The 17,338-nt window shown below is 33.5% G+C and overlaps 1 protein-coding gene across 1 annotated transcript in view; it reads right to left on the minus strand.

Annotated features, from left to right (window-relative positions):
• The window catches only part of LOC138176105 (transcription factor SOX-5), a 503,378-nt gene that overhangs the window by 234,243 nt on the left and 251,797 nt on the right, over nt 1–17,338 (minus strand). The window contains exons 5-6 of the mRNA XM_069106851.1: nt 15,690–15,776; nt 2,503–2,675 (exon numbers count right to left, since the gene is read on the minus strand). Of these exons, the coding sequence (XP_068962952.1) occupies nt 2,503–2,675; nt 15,690–15,776 (260 nt within the window). The remainder of the gene's footprint in view (nt 1–2,502; nt 2,676–15,689; nt 15,777–17,338) is intronic.

Below are 17,338 nucleotides of genomic sequence, written 5' to 3' on the forward strand. Positions count from 1 at the left end.
CTGAATAAGGGTTATTCCTGTTAAGCATTTCAGGGAATCTTAAATTACTTTGATGTATTAATAGGAAACACTGGAAAATGATCTATAAGGAGGTGTTTTATTCCACTAAATCAATTATTTTCCCTAATAAAGAAACAATAAGAACAATGGGATATTCCCTTGTACTTCTTTAAATCAATTGTGAAATGTCAAAGATATGGTACGCTAATGAATTTTGTTTGTGAAAGCCTTATTGTTCTCTACTAATAACCTTGTCGAAGATGCCCTTGAGTTGTGTATTGTTGATTTTCATAGATATTTTATATCACTGGGTCATAGAAGTCAGTTGTTTTTGCATACCTTTTTTCAATAATAATGACTACAATTTTTTCTACACCTTGGTATCTTCTCCATTACATACCTTGCAACTCTTAAAATTGTGAAATATGTTTTAGCACTCTCACCATGTCTTTTCCAAAACAAAACTAATCTCTATATAATATATGGATATGTATAAACTACATATGCAATACAGCAGCCTTTTGAAGTTTTATTCTTTTTAGTATCATTTCTTTTTCCCTCATAAGAATATTTGGACTGCTACGTTTGTGATCAAGTGTGGTGTTTCCACTGTCCTTAAGGGTAAAAACAGTTTGCTTTGACAATATTTACATATATTTTCCATTTTTTCTATTTGTTTTCCAGTCTCTCATTTTCATCATCATCATGTTTTGTTGTTGTTCATCCTTATTCTTGATGCGTCTTTGCTTATAGTTTTATTTCTTGCATAGAGTGAAATTTTTTTCTTTTAAAAATCCATTCTGCCATTTTCATGTTATTGGTTTGTTTAGGGCATTTACTTTTTAAATTATGATTGTCAGGTTTATTTTTTCCTCTATTTGATTTAAAGTCCCTTCCTCACAAAAAAATTGCAATTTGACTAATTATTGATTAATTCTTATAATTTTCTAAAACCATTTTATAGTTCTTTAATTTCTTTCATATGGTTATTCAATTTTTCCCCTTTAGTATTTCTTCAATCCTGTCCATTTATGCTTCAACTCTGATTTTGAGAGGAATTTTACCCTTTAAGTTATTTACATTACAGAAGCACATTATTGACTTTTAGGTTACTTGGTTTACTACTCCTTTTTCTGATGTAGAGTGAGAGCAGTAAAGGGCCAGCTGCTGTGGTAAGTAGGGAGAATTTGGTATCATAATGGGGTTGAGTATATATTAATTACTCCCTCTGGTCTGGTTGGTATTGGAAAGCATGAAATTTACTTAGGTTTTTGTTTTCTTTTGTTTTTGCAGGGAGCAAAGTGGAAAGAAGCATTTTCCAGAGTTTGGGAGATGAGATGGCACCCACTGTAAGGAGGGTTGTTTTATCTGGAGTTTTAGCTATTTAAAGTGCAGGGCTGGGCTTCAAGTTATATACTCATCTGCTAGATATAGCTTTTCACAGTAATGACTTGGAATATTAGCAATCTTAGTCCAAGTTGAAGAAGAGTAGAACTAGGCAGCCTAGAAGGAACTATTGATAGTTTTTTTTAAAGCCTTGGCTATATGCTTATTTGTTATTCTTGGGGCTGAGAAGGTGAGTCCTTGCCACCTTTGGCAGAGCTGGGACATGATGGGACAAAAATTTCTGAGGCTTTCGTCCTGCAGGGAAGATGAGGGTAGGAGAGAGCTCTCATTCTCTTCAATTCTGGGATATAAGCAAGCAATTTGGGGGATCTCAGTGGAGTTTCCAAAGTGTGGCAAATAAGTGGGAGAGTCTGGGAGGGTTAGAGACTGAGCTTACACACAATTCTGTATCAGAAAGTCAGCCCCCCAAGGTGAGGTGCATGAGTGGGTTTTTTGGATGAGCTCAGGTCCGCCTAAGCAGCAGCAGGAGATAAAATGAATTTCCAATGACATTTTATTACAGATGAAATAGCTGCTAGAGGATCTCACTCCTTGGTGAGTGAGAGACTGAGAGAGAGAGAGAGAGAGAGAGAGAGAGAGAGAGAGAGACAGACAGACAGACAGACAGACATACAAAAAGAGGAGATTCCATTCCCTCCCAGATTTTTAAGATCCAGACCAATAGGGAACCTCACCCTCTACCCAGCTAAAACAACTCTGAAATCCTTCAAATGTCATATTCACTGAGTCTGGAACCAAATCCTCAAGCAGTTATATAATCATCTGAAGGTTTGGCAGCCAGAGAGCTTAAGCATGAGGGGATAAGGAAAAGCTCTGTTATGTATTAGAGCAGTCATCAGTGCTCTGTAGAAGACATTGCCACAATTTTTACCCCTTGTGCTACAAGGGGAAAGTAAGAAGTAGAATAACCTTCCTAGGAAACATTTAATTATTAGTCCAGTCTTTTCCTCATCTCTGGTGGGGAGGGGGTGTGTGCTGAGAATGCACCATCATAATTACATCCCAAAAGGCCATTCTTTATCTAAAAATGAGGACAAATTTGAACAAGAGTGACTCCTTAACTAAGACTAGACTATCACTACATGTTTCACTCACCTGTTCTTGCTGCTGCTTGGCTAGTTCCATTTGCTGGCGCTGTTTCTCAATTTGGGAGGCAGCCAGTTTCTTCTGTTCATCATGAGCTGCCAGCAGCTGCTCTCGCAAACTGGTCAACTGATTGATCATACCCATGAGCTGCCTCTCTTTCTCAGCAAGGCTTTCTGGAGTTCCTAGTAAGTATACGAAAAAAAAGTATGGGGGAGGAGAAATGAGAAAATGGTAATCATCAATGACAATGAATCTGTAAGCAAGAGAAAATTTCCAATTCCAAAAGCTTTTTAACATCCATATGTATGCACACCTTCCAACTTTATTTTAGAAGACTTTTACTTATCAAATACAATAAATAATATTTGTCATTTTAAAAATACCTTCCCCAATAACATTTTTTTTTGGTCAAAACAATGTTTCACTACCAGTAAATTTAACTTTACAGGATTTACTGCCTGGTCATACAATCTAATTGGTGTATATATATATATAGTTATCATTATATAATGGAAATGTGTAATACAATGAATGCAAACACTTGATAGGGCTGATTGTTTACACTAATCAGTATCTAACTGAAATATATGGGGAGATTGGGGAGTTCAGAAAGATATGACACAATTCCTTTCCCGAAGGACATTATAATTAGTCAAATAAAGTATAAACCTCTGAAAAGTTAAATAATAACAAAATGAATACAATAGCGTGGGATATTATCATATTCTCCTGTGTAAGACTATCTCTTTGAATAAGTAAAATTGAATAAAAGTCTATAAAATGAGAGATAATTAAATCTTGGACCTTTTAGGCAGAAGCTGGTTTAATACTTTTTCCAAAAAAAAAAAAATATATATATATATATGCAAAAAAATTCTCCATAGTTAGAGATAGAAGGATATGAAGGAAAAAATGGAATTTGATTAAAGTGTTTGAATATATTAAACAAATTGAAACTATATATATACATACATACATATATGTACATACATACATACATACATACATATATATATATATATTGATCAGCATATTAAGATGCCTATTGGGTATACAGGAAATGTGAGAATTTAATTGACAACTGAAATAGTATCACATTTAAAAGTTCTGTTAAACCTCACCAGAAACAGTACCACATTTAAGAATTCTGTTAAACCTCATCAGATAGACAAGACCCCTATGGTAAAGTACTAGCAGTAGGAGAGAAAATACTTTTTAATTATAATTTTCACTTCAAATGTAAGACACTAAGCACTATTTTAATAATGCATTTGCCACCTGTACATGTAATTAGATAGAAGGGCCTGTTATAACCCAGTCACCTTTCTCCACCCCACTCCATTCCTTTCTATTTATTCTGAAAAAGCATGTACCTTTCTCAAAGTCTACAGCTATAGTTAGTGGCTTCTAACTTTTACTTGTCTATTAGAGATTAGAATAAAGTCATCAATTCATTTTACATAAACCAGTAAATGAACACCAAGGGAAGACCTATGTATGATTATACATTTATAGAGGGTAGATGGCATATATCTTTGTATTTCTAGATTCTATCATGAGGTGGAATTTAGGCTCTAAATTCAGTAAACATTAAGTGCCTACTAAGGGTCAGACATAATAGTAGGTATTCAGTTAAGGTGTTCACTGATTATATGTCAGGCAGTAAATTTGCTAAAATTTGTATTCATAGCAAAGTAGAATTGATTCAATCATAGTGGCAATTAACATAGCTAGTTTTATTAGATCCCCTTCACTATAAATATTGGTTGCTAAAATATTCTATCAGAAAATACAACAGGAAAAAATGAATGAAGCTTGGTAGTTTATAGTGATACTAGCAATTTCAATAACTAAGTCTACTATCAAATGAAACACTAGCTTAAAAATTATTGGCTAGTTCATAGAGCAAGGTAGCAACATTCTTTATGGCTGTAAAATTAGGTATTACAAGAATTATCTTGTTTTTTACAACCTACTAAAATAACATTCATTAGGAAATAATACAGATAATCTATCCATAATACCTAAACGATATTAGTTAAAAACTTAACAGAAATCTAGTGATAAATACTCCAAATTTAAAGCTAAAAATGCAATGAGCATCGTCATTGTGATAAGACATAGAGAAGGAAAAGGACAAAAAAAAGGAAAAGGCATTTCAAGGATTTAGTTTCAGGTTTGCTAAAGTATCCTATAATTAATCCTAGTCTGCAAAATCTTTTGATTCCCCACTCCTGTCAATAAAAAAACTTCTTTTGAAACCCCTACATATTTTATTTACTTATAAAACAATAAATATGTACATATACTATTGTACTATAATAACATGCATTTAAAATACAAATAGAAATAAAAAGGATACAGTAAAGATGAAATATTTAGAAAATATTTCACAAATGTGAAAAGCTTTTTATTCTCATGAAATATTATTAATAATGACATTTTAGTTTTGGTTTAAAACTCTGTGATATAGCAATTCAAAGTTCTAAGTTCATTTTATTTCAATACTTGGTTTTAATTATCTTCCCTTGGTGTTCATTTACTGGTCATAGTTGAAAAAGGTAACTCAAAAAGATATGTTGATCCAAATGGAAGAAGTGCATTATTGGCTGCACTTACTAAATTGGGACACTCATTTTTCATTCCCATTCATAAATTAGGCAACTAATTTTACTGAAATTCAGCTAGTACATTTCTATCTTCCTTGACATAAGCAAAATTTTCTTACATATTAAACGTAAGTTATTTCTCTTTTGTAATTTTAAGAACTGGGTTCAAAACACACTAACAGTAATTTGGAAGATTTTAAAAATAAGTTGATGAAAATAATATATTCATTAGGAAAAGTAACATTTATTAGATAACCTGGTCATAAGTCCCCTCAAATTAATAAGAACTTAAATAAAGCTAATGATAATGGGCACCCAAAACTTAAAGGTAAAAACGTGATAGGAATATAACTGTTGTTCAGAGATTTAGAGATGAGGCATAAAATAGGATAAAAATCTTGTCTTTTTCCTTCAATTAAATCTTTTATTGATTCTATTCTTTCCATAAAAAAAACAAGTTTATTTATACCTTTTGTGTTCATATCAATTTTTTCTGTAAAGTTCCTATGGGAGGCTGAGAAAATATATTTACTATTTCAATTCAATATCACAGTTTGGATTTATCCAAGTCTGAGAGGAAGAATATTAAAGTATCCCCTTTTTCATTGTATTAATGCACTTTTGTAATTCACTTTTATTTTCTTCAAAAAACTTAGATGTGATACCACTTAGCTCTTATATTTAATGATAGAATTTTTTTTTTCATTGTCTATGGTGACTTTAAAGAATGTAGTTTTCTTATTTGTTTCTCTTGTCATTATAAAATTTTATTGCTCCTTTTTCTAAAATTGTTTTTGAATTTTTAGTCACCTGAGGCTATGTAGGTTTTGTTCCATTCCCTAATTTCCAATCTGTGTTTATGTTTTTAATATTTTACATGCAATATCTGATAGAGAGACCAAGACTCACAATATACAAAATATTCTTTTCCAGTAGTCCTGCACATCTGTGCTATAAGGGTAAAAAGTATATCACATTCTCTGGGACCTTAACTAACTTCTTCAATCAAAATAATTAAATTTCTTTTCAATAAACTTTTCATTATAGTTATTATGTGCTCTTTAGGCCTCTAGGTGATACAGTGGATGGAGCACCAGCCCTGTTATCAAGAGGACCTGAGTTCAAATCCAGCCTCAGACACTTACTAGTTGTATGACCTTGGCCAAATCTCTTAACCTGATTTAGTTCAGTTTCCTCATCTATAAAATAATCTAGAGAAGGAAAGTGCCAAGCAATCTGGTAACTTTTCCAAGAAAACCCCAAATGGGTTTATGGAGAGTAGGACATGCCTGACATGAGTCAAAAACAAAAAGTGTGCTATTTGTTTGACTTCTTTTGGTTCATACCAGTTTATACAAATTTTACCATGTTTCTCAGTATTATTCATATACAAATAAACTTTTGGAATACAACTTCATAACTTGGGAAATAATGGGGAACTATTTATAATTATCTAGGTACATCATTTCATGTTTCTGCTATTTTTGTCTATAATTCATATTATGTGTGCTTTACCCGTATTATCTTGCTAGGTTATAAGTTCAATAAGGCAGAAACCCTAACCTATATAAGCCTTGTATCTCTAATGCCAAGCAAAGGCAACTTCCCAAGGTTCAAAATATCAGCATAGGTGCCCTCCATTTTATTCAGTGAAAAATTTAGAACAGAGAAAATCAAAATATAGCAGAATTCAAAATACAGCATTCACCAAGTATAATTCAATAATCTCCAAGTACTACTCCACCCCTGGACATTATAATTCATTTAGTCAATCCCAAAGACCCTCTTCTCAAATGGAGATTAGTTTCCAATCATAAGTAAAGTACATTCATTTGGTCAATCACAGAGTACAAAAAAGTCAAAAGTTCCCCACCCTTGGATCACAATTGAATCTACCCCAGAGTTACAACAAGCTTAAGCACAGCATTTAATACCCAAAGAGAGGAATTTTCTTCATCTTGACCTGAGGCAAGTTCTCAGCAATCTTTGTTCCTGGGGAGACAAAGCTTAGCAAGGCCACAAGATACATTGCCAGTGTCTTCATTAATGCATTCTCTGTCTGCAGAACAGTCCTAGGACCACTGAAAATATTAGCAAAACCCTCTTCCAGGATTTCTGTAAACATAGAACAAGAAAATCCTTCTTCAGGGCTTCTGAACCAACAGCCAGGTTCCAGGACCTCTGCAACAACAGCACTGTCCTTCACCAGTGGACAGAATTCACTCTCTGTCTGCAGAACAGTTTCAGGAGCTCTGGACCAAGAGAAAGGTTCTAGGACCTCTGCAAAAACAGGACTGTCTTTCACCACTGAACAAATCTAGCAAAACAACATCAAAACAGACAAAGTACCAGCATAACAGCCATGTCTCCTCAGTCCTTGGCAGCTCTGGGTGGCAGCTCTCAAAAGTCCTGGGCAATTCAAACTGGCCCTCAACAATCCTCTCTGTCTCTCTCTGCCTCCAAGATGCTGCTTCCAAAAAGTTCTTCTGCCTCTCTCTTTGCTTGTGTCTCTCTAAATTTATGTCACCAGCTCCTCCCAGTTCAGTACTCTCTTTTCACATCAACAAATCCATCCCACAAGTGGGATTAACAAGCTCTGGGTTTTAACACAATCAATCCAAAAACCAAGCCAATACAGGGGGATCTTTAAATTCCATTACTATTACAGTATCTCTCAGAAGAGGCCAAGCATAGTGCTCTGCACATAAGAGGTACACAATAAGCATTTGTTATACTGTACTACAACAAAGAATCTTTAAGATTAATTTGAAGCAAACTATCTTCTTAAAATAAATGGAAGCTAAATAATTTCTGTATAAACAAGTATTCCCTCCAATACTGAATAGTTTTTCATTTGCCCTGATAATATTTTGAATAACAATGTGACATTCTGAAATTTTTTTTTTCTCTTTAATTTTTGTCTAGAGTTGAGTTTGCTTTCAAGAAGGATTCCACTTATGAAATCTGGGAAGAATATGCAGTACTTCCTTTTGGGAACACTGCCCAGTAGATTGAAAGTATTTCAAATTGAGCCAAATTTTAATTCTTTTGGATTTATTATCAGATTTTTATTGTTGTTGTTAATGATGATGCTACTTTGATAGGTATAGGTTTTCATCAGTTTTCTATCTCCTCCACTCCTTACTGATATCACTAAAGGCCTTCTGCTGGATTTCTGAATATTTTGTGTATACTAAAACAGTACTTTACACTGTTATCTGTTAGTCTTACTACAATCATACTATACTCATACTCTGATCCAGATGGGAACCCAGTTCCATGATGAGCCAAGTCTCTTCCATGGAAGAAATTCAACAAAGCTAACAATGGACTTTTTTTTTTTTTAAATTTAGGAGTTCTTTGCTTAGCCAACATATAAACATAAATAAGCCAACTGTGGAACATCATCATTACCATATCTCCAGAAATTGCATAATATAGTTACTTTCTTCTAAGAACTCATTGCCTCAGTTTTATTTGTATAGTATTTATTATGAGGCAACATTTAAATTAGCTGGCATTTAGTTGTACAACCATGACCACGATATCAATACCATCACCACTTCTACTATTTCTACTACTACTAAATATTTTCCTACTTACAATTCTCTGTGGTTTATTTAATATTTTAATGTTAGTATTCAATTAGTAATTATTTAATTCTAGTATTTGCACTAACACCTGTTACATTTTGGACATTTCTACTTTAAGTTCTAAATAGAAGACTAATAGAATGAATTGAAACAGTTGATGAATAACTATCATTTTTATTATTCTTTTCCCATGGATGGTTATCCAACATAGGCCAATAACATCAGTATTTTATCAATTATATAAATAAGATAAGGATTATATGTGTGGCTATATCTTAGTTGTCATGAACTATATTATTGCAAATATTTGATCATTAATGAAGTTTATAATTCATAGAAATTCTACAAAAAAGATTGTTATATTCACATTAAGGTCAGTTCTCAAAGACAAATAATTATTACATGATTCTGATAACTTTTCTGAGAATTTTATTAAGAATAAAAACTCCGGAATATATTATTAAAAATTAAATATTCTTTATTTTTATAGGTTCAAACATAGTTAATAATACACATTCAATTTACTATGGATAATTTTGGTACAAAGTAGGCAGTATTAAAGGTCATTGTTATTAGTCAGTGCTGGGTTTAGATATATTCATTCAACTTTAATATAATAAAACAAAATAATCTTTGTTGTCTTAAAAATGTTTTTGACCATATTCATCATAAATTCTTAAACCAAAGGGAGAAATCTGTTTAGTAAGACATAGCATTTGTTTGACTCATGAACCATAGAAATTTCTTTCTAAAGTATTTCAGAATGACTTAAAAGCAGCTGATATGCATTTTCAGGCATATGTCCTGAAAATATTTCCTAAGTACTGGACTGATTCCTAGCATGCAGGACAGGTAAGAATTGCCTTAAGGAACTTCATATCTGATTTCCCTTTTAAAATAACCAGTTATGCTATTACACTGATATAAGGAAACTGGCACTTTCCAACTGACCACAGAATGATAACCATTACTGTACTATACTCATTCTCTACTGCCCTAACAGATGCCAAGCTAACTGCTAAAAGCTTATATTCTACGTGCTAGTTTCCTTTCAGTGTCACTGAAACATTTTTAGAGGTAAACTGCTAGTAAACAACTAAGGAGAAGATACTTAGCAAATTAAAATTAATATTTCAATTACGTATTATAGTAGAAGGAGTGCTGGAGTTGGAAGTCAAAGAGAAATTTAGGTTCAAATCCCAGCTCTGACACTATCTGTACTGTATTATAATCTGTGATAACTATAGTGTCTGTTGAGAGTTTTAAATGAGGTGTGTATGTAAAGATCTTTCTAAACTTTAAAACTGCATAAATGACAGTTATAAAATAGTTTTATCATAATTATTATTAATTAGCAATCACCACATAGTTCATTGGTTCTTTAACTGTGACTTTAAAAAATTGTGTGTATATGTATGTGTATTCGCATACACACATATATTTATGTACACTGTGAATTAGGAACAACAGCCTATTATATTAAGCCTATTATACACACAAAGATGCTATGGTTTAGAAAACTTAAGTCACTTGTCTATGGAAACACATCTAAGTTGTGAAGGACGTAGCAGTCAAAGTGAGGTCTTCATGACTCCAGTACTAGCACTTCTATTCCCAATGTCACACTGCTTTGCTAGCAAAATGTTTGATACGTTTCAAGGAATTATTACAAAATTTTAGAATGATAACTATGGCAAAAATATGAAAGTTTGAAAGTGGGATATGTTTAGAAGGAAAGATAATGAGTTCAGGCTTAGGCATGTTGAATTTGTGCCCAAAGCATCTAATTAAAAATAACCAATAGGTCACTAGTGATTTAGGACTGAAGTTCACAGGAGAGGCTGGATATGTATATCAGGGAATCATAAGCATAGAGATGATAGCTTAACTCACTGAACTGATGAGGTTACCAAAAGGAAGAAAATTCAAAGGGAGATGTAAAGATGGTCTGTGAAAGAAACTTGGGAACAGCAGGAGTTAGTGGCCTCATGTAGATGATAATTCAACAAAGGAGACAGAGAAGAACCCTGTCACCAGGGCAGGAGGTGAATAAGGAGAGAATAGTGTCATGGAAATGCAGAGGGGGAAAAGTATGCAGGAGTAAAGAGTGGACAGCAATGTTAAAATGCAGCAGGTTGAGAAGGAGTAGTTCTGAGAAAAGACCCTCAAGATTTAGCAATTAAGAGATCATCCATAACTTTGGAAAGAGCTATTTGGACAGAATGATGTGGCTGAGAGCCAGATTGTAAAGGGTCAAGGAATGAATGAAAAGAGTGAAGTGGGAGAAGCAAGTATAGACAAAATTTTAAATGAATATAGTTGAGAAAGGTAAGACATATATAATAATAATTTGAGGGGATGGTAGCATCTATTGAACATTTGTTAAGGATGGGGGAAACTTGAACACATTTGAAGGTAATAGGGAAGGAATCACTAGAAAGGAAGAAGTTGAGATTTCTAGAGGAGAGAGGACTATTGAAGACATAGTATACTATGTCAAACTATTGTCATGGAGTCCTTTACAATTACAATATTCCTTTAATACCACGACTGGCTCCAGGCAGAAATGATGATAAATTTACTCACATATTTGTTGAATAAATGAATGAGTGAATGAATAAATGAATGAATGAAACAATATAAATATTTGGAAAAATGCAGTCTATTTTCCTCATTATATAAATTTGCTATTCTTTTGTAGTAAGAGAAAATGAAGCTAATGCCTTAACTAGATTCTAATTCTTTAATTCTTTGAACACTTTCAATTCTATTCAATAAACATTTCTAAAGTGCTTACTATTTGGTTATGTGTAAGATAACTCCGCTGGGCTCTCAGAATGTGAATGTGACACATGTACTCTCCTTCTCCTTCAGGAGCATGCTCAGTTGCCATTTTAAGTGACACATAGAAGCTGTGGCAATTGGATAAGAATGCTTCTGGTTTATTATGCCTCATCGATGGGTTGAGTTCCCATATATGACTGATGAGCCAAAATTCCATGGATACACAAAAAAAGGTACTAGCCATCACTTGTCCTTGCAGCTTTGAAGCACTGGGATTCTCTGAGCTATTCAGAGGATCAAATAGGTGATACAATTAACTTCTCCCAGGTGTAGGCTAGGAAAATGTATTTTACCTAGGCAAGTGCTATCTAGGATGGGGCTGCCTACCTTTTGTGTCTTTCCTTTGGTATAGGTCCTAGTGAGAGCTAGAAAGGCTTGATGTCCTAAGGTTGTGGTGGTAACATCTCCCCCAGCAAAGAGCAGTGACTACTGCCATGGTTATGGTTAAGACAGCAGTGGAAGCAACAGTAGGAAGAGTTAGCATCAGAGAAAGAAAACCCACTTGAAAGAAAATGCCCACTTAGCATTTGATTGGACACTAATTAGTAAAGGTAAAGTCTAAACAGTCTTGCAAAACTGTCTCATATCCTAAATAGGGCTTGAATACAAGCCTTCTAACTGGTTTTGTAAATAGTGATGAGTTACTGAATTCTGTTCTAACTATTTTTTATTTATACTTTGATTCTTTTGTGCTTCTCATTACCTTTTCTGTAAAGCATATGTCCCCTAGCCAATTTATATTTGTACACTAAACATTTTGTGTGTGTGTGTGTGTGAATATTAGACTATAATTTTCTATGGAACAGCTAGGATGTGGATGACAGGTCAATGAATGAATGAATGTGAGAATTGGCATAACCAATCCACTCTTATGAAGTCCAGTTTCCCGATCTGTGAACCTCATACAAGATCACATATTCAGGTACAAAGCATGGAGGAGCAAGTGCACAAGTCCCCTATAGGTCCCAGAAACAGTTGGCTCTATTCTCTATTCTAGATAAAGAAGAAAATTGACATTCTTTTTGCTATCAAGGCATTTACAATCAGTGCGATGGGGGGGGGGGAGGTGCTAGGAGGAGCACAACACATTTTATTTTTAAATTAGTCGAGTATAAGGAATGTGGAATGGAATAAGAGAGATCTATACAAAAAGGGAGCAGAGATTACTTTAAGCAGGCATATAAAGGGAGGCTTCATAGAGGACACAGCATCTTAGATCTTAAAAGAAGACTTTAGATAGGGCGATATGTAAGGAAGGTATTCCTATGATGGTAGGATTCCATAGGGTCTTTGTGAAAAAGTACTGAGCAAGGGAGCATAGGGCAAGATTAGGAAAGAACTAGTATTCAAATTTGGCTGGAACATAAAACGAATGAAAGAAAGGAAAGAGAATGAAATCAATCCATGCAGCGAAGTGGCACTGTAGATAAAAGTGCCACGTCTGAAGTCAGTAAGACTCATCTTCCTGAGTTCAAATCAAGCCTCAGATACTTACTGACTAAGTGAACCTGGGCAAGTCAAGAGTATAACTTGAGCTCTGGAAAAATGGTTTATGGTCAACATAAGCACTCTTAAAAAGAAGGAAAAAAACCGATTTTTTGATAAAAATACAGTTCAATTTTCAACTACTGAGTAGAATGATTTAATTACAAAATGATTAGCTGAATATCTTTAATGTCATAGACATACTAGCATATATGAATAAGATATGTACTGAAAATTTTATTTGAAAAATCATTAAGAGTAAAACCAAATAAAGTCTGACCCTAAAGTAAATAAGTAAAGACAGAAATTTTAAAATATCCACTAAACAAGAAGATATCTTGGCACATTAGAAAAAGCATTGACTCTGGAGCCACAGGATCTGCCTTCAAATCCTGCCTTTAATACATACCAATTGTATGATAGGTGAACAAGTTACTTAATTCCTATGGGCCTCAGTTTCTTACCTGTAAAAGTACCAGATAGTATGAACCACATGGCCTTTGAAGTTCCTTTCAACTCTTAACCTATGATCCTATTGACTTCATAGTCTCATATTAAAAACCAAATGTCCATGTACATTCCTTTCATTTGCCTCATACAGCAGATGTGAGCTATTGTTCTTCTCCATTTTGGTCAGCATTGCCATGCAAACTTCATTCCAAGCTACTATATAATCATCCAGCCTGAACCCCCAAAACTTGCAATAAAATTAATTTGCCCCTCAAAGTGCAAAACACTATTGTACCCTTTTTCCTTTTTAGTCACCTGTGAACAATGGAAAGTAATTCTAACTGTCACAAGCAGTCAGCAGGAAAAATAATCTAGCCTGCTTTCACAGTTTATTGCCAAACCTGATCCAAACACCTAATAACCATGCTCCTTCCCCACAACAGATCTACAGTTGCCTTAAATGCATTAGAAAGCAGACTTCTGAATAAAACTAGAGAACAATAACTAAACTTGTGCTCCAAATGTAAAGTGCCCCAAACCAAAAATTAAAGACACAGAAACTTCTTTTGTGACTGTACTCCAGTTTCCCATCCTCCCCCTGGGCAAGGCTGAAAGGGTTGCTGAGTTTCTTTAGTGTTAGCTTATCATTGCTGCTGTTTTTGCTTTTAAGTTTGACTTGTGAAGGAAAACGAGGGAGGGGTAAAAATGATTACTCTCCAACAGAATGAGATCACACAGACTTGGAACAGACAATCCTCTCGGCTCTGTATTCTTCATAGGATTTTTGACTCAGTCCAAAAAAGAATGGAGTACCTTTGAAATTACTTTCTAAACTTCAGGAGCTAAAGGGTTGGAGAACAGCTTCTACTTAAAATTAAACATCAAAATGGAAATTTTCAATTCCTGACCTCAGATTTTGCCTTCTATCCTTTTAGGTCACATTTGTTCCAATACATTTCTTTGACTATGATGTGATTTATTATTTTTTTCCATTCATGGTTAATTATAGGCTATTTCTATATACCATTAAGCATTTTTATGAAACAAATATTCAGTCAATTATCTAATTATTCTCAAATTTCCAAACATTCCAAATATGTTAGCACCATGTAGATAGACCCAACATTTAAAAAGTGGCTCCTTAATTTTTTGCCTTTCATTTGGATGTTATGAAACTAAAAAAAACAAACAAACAAAAGCAAAACCTTTACAGAAATAAAACCTGCCACTCTTATTTAATGAGACAATAATGTGTACACATATATGTTTGAGTATTTATATATATTATGTACACTTACATGTCCAAACCTATTTACAATGACACTTTAGACTTATTTATAGCATTTCTGGATAAGATAATTCTCATATGTAATATATCATATGTAATAATGATAAATTATTATCTATTTTTAGTTCAACTCAATTGAAGAAGCATTTATTACATTTCTTCTATGCATGAGTGTTTGAACTAAGTTCCTAAATATATAGAATAACTGTTCTTATCTTTAGTAGAAGCTAATCCTATTTGGAAGAAATCACAATTTTGTATCAGATATAAATAGACAAATACATTTTCCCCTTCCCTTAATTTTGTTGATATAAACTGGACATGAAAACTCAACTGATTACTTCTGTTTTTGAACTTGTTCTCTATTTTAAAAAAATCTGCACAGGATCTTTCTATTAGTTTCATTTAATTACTAATTCAAGTAAAACCAAGCCCTTGTGTACACAATCTTCAAGAATATGTATGTAAAACATTTTGTTATTTCTGTAACATTCATTAATTCTGATTTTGAACACAAACCATATACTTGTGCATTTTCCACATATAGACTTTACGAAAATCATCTTTTCTCATGGAATTTTATTCTTATAGATCATTTAAATAAAGAATTGCAAAAGTCTGAAATGTGAATGTATATCTGTGTCTGTTGATAAGTACATATATATATACACAGAAAAAATATACACATATATATTTGTGTCTATATATGTTATAATATTGATAACCTGCAAAGAAAAAATAAGGGATGGTCTTGATGTCTCTCAAGCTTGAAATGAAAACCACCATTGAAAGAGATTGCAGAAGATAACAGAAAATAATAAAGATGCAGAAGAAAACAAAAGTAGAAGCTCTTTAGCACCATTAAGAAATGTAAATAACATCTTCATTTTGGTACATTTTGGATCAAGATGATCCCAGAGATTTTACCTTTTATTTCTCCAAAGTTCCCTGATCCCATAGCAAGAAGCTTGTCTTTCCAGTCCTTTGATAGGAGCTTTTCAATACTGGGAGTTTCTGTGTGAAGAGGGGGGTGGGGGGGGGGAGGGAAGTAAGAAAATCAACATGACTGTTTTTACAAAAGAGCTCATTAAAAATCTATCTGCTAAAAATAAGGCCATCCCTAACCAGGGCCCCAGTTCATAATGACTTCATCAACAAACTGATAAGAGGGGAGGAAAAAAGAATGCATTTTTGTCACCTGCTGTTTCAAAATCATTAGCTTTTCCCTCTTGCGGAACAAAGCCATACTAATTCTGTATGACAATAGGTACATATAAACCTGCAGTTCATTGTTTTCCAATTTAGTGAACAAGTTCCTGCTTGTCAGTTTCAGGGTGTTAGTCTGCAGTCAAAAAATAATCATGTTGATAAAATGCACAGTAAAAAAAGGTAAAAGAATTAGCACTTAAATCTGCTACATGTAATTATATCCCTCTGTGTGTTTACAATTCCATCCACTTTATAATGTGTGCCTAAACATCGTGGTGTTGGTAAGCACACTAAAGAAAAATTTGCCAGTAACACGAATATTGTAAGCAATTTCCTTAAGTTAGTGTGAAAAAAAAAGCTTCTTTAAAATTGTAAAATCCGGAGAGAAAGTATTTCCTAGAATGGAAACCCATTATTTTGCTCATTTCAGATTTACATCATTCCCTTTAAAAAATGGTGGCAGAAGTATTTAGAGGAAATGCACATTTTAGACCTCAAGATTGTGTATAGGTCTGATATTTGTATCTCAGAAACTCTTGCATTGTAGCCTCTTCTTTTGTGTTCAATCGTAATGTATAAGTAAATATAAATGCTAATAAAATTCAGAAAGAAACATTAAACTCAATTCCAAACAATGTAATTGTATATTCTTGTCAGCGTTTAGATGGATACACAATTACAATGGCTTTCAATACCACGATTAGCACTGCATTCAGTTAGAAAATGGAGTGTACTAAAAGATAAGTGTCCCAGTATGCTCCATCTAAATAACAATACTCACACTTATTATCTGGATCTAAGACATCCACTGCTATTCTCCACATTTGGGTTTATGTGTATTTGTATTTGTTCAGACATTTGTTTACCCCCTACTAGGAGCATAAAGGGAGTACATGTTAACTTATCAAAGGGACCGTCTGGCCTAGGGACCATGTGATTATTAGAAACTGGTTAATTTTCCCCACAGTAAAATGCATTTTAAGGAATCTTCATTATCTCATTTGGTTAACGTTCCTACTTTTTCGGACCCCCAAGTTAAAGCTATCAACAATTAGTGTCCCAAAGTCTGTAAAGAGTTTGCAACAAAACTGCACTGGGATTTGTCATGGAAAAGTAACAATACTTTATAAACATTTCTACCTTTACTTTTAAAAGGTTCATGGAAAATGAGAAACTGAGTTTGACATGCTGTGAATGCACATATATATGCACATACCCTTATATGTGCATTCTTGTGTTTGTATGTACACAATGACCTCTAAAATTTTTAAAAATCAAAATTGTTTCTATCTGTATGTGCAAAAGTCTTCACTACTAAATTATAATCTCTAACATTTTTCTTCAAAATCTGTAACATCTTTTCTTCA

This window comes from Petaurus breviceps, unplaced genomic scaffold (genome assembly GCF_028583685.1).
Source record: "Petaurus breviceps papuanus isolate PSGF00001 unplaced genomic scaffold, PetGlider_PUasm1.0 81, whole genome shotgun sequence".
NCBI classification, from domain to species: domain Eukaryota; kingdom Metazoa; phylum Chordata; class Mammalia; order Diprotodontia; family Petauridae; genus Petaurus; species Petaurus breviceps.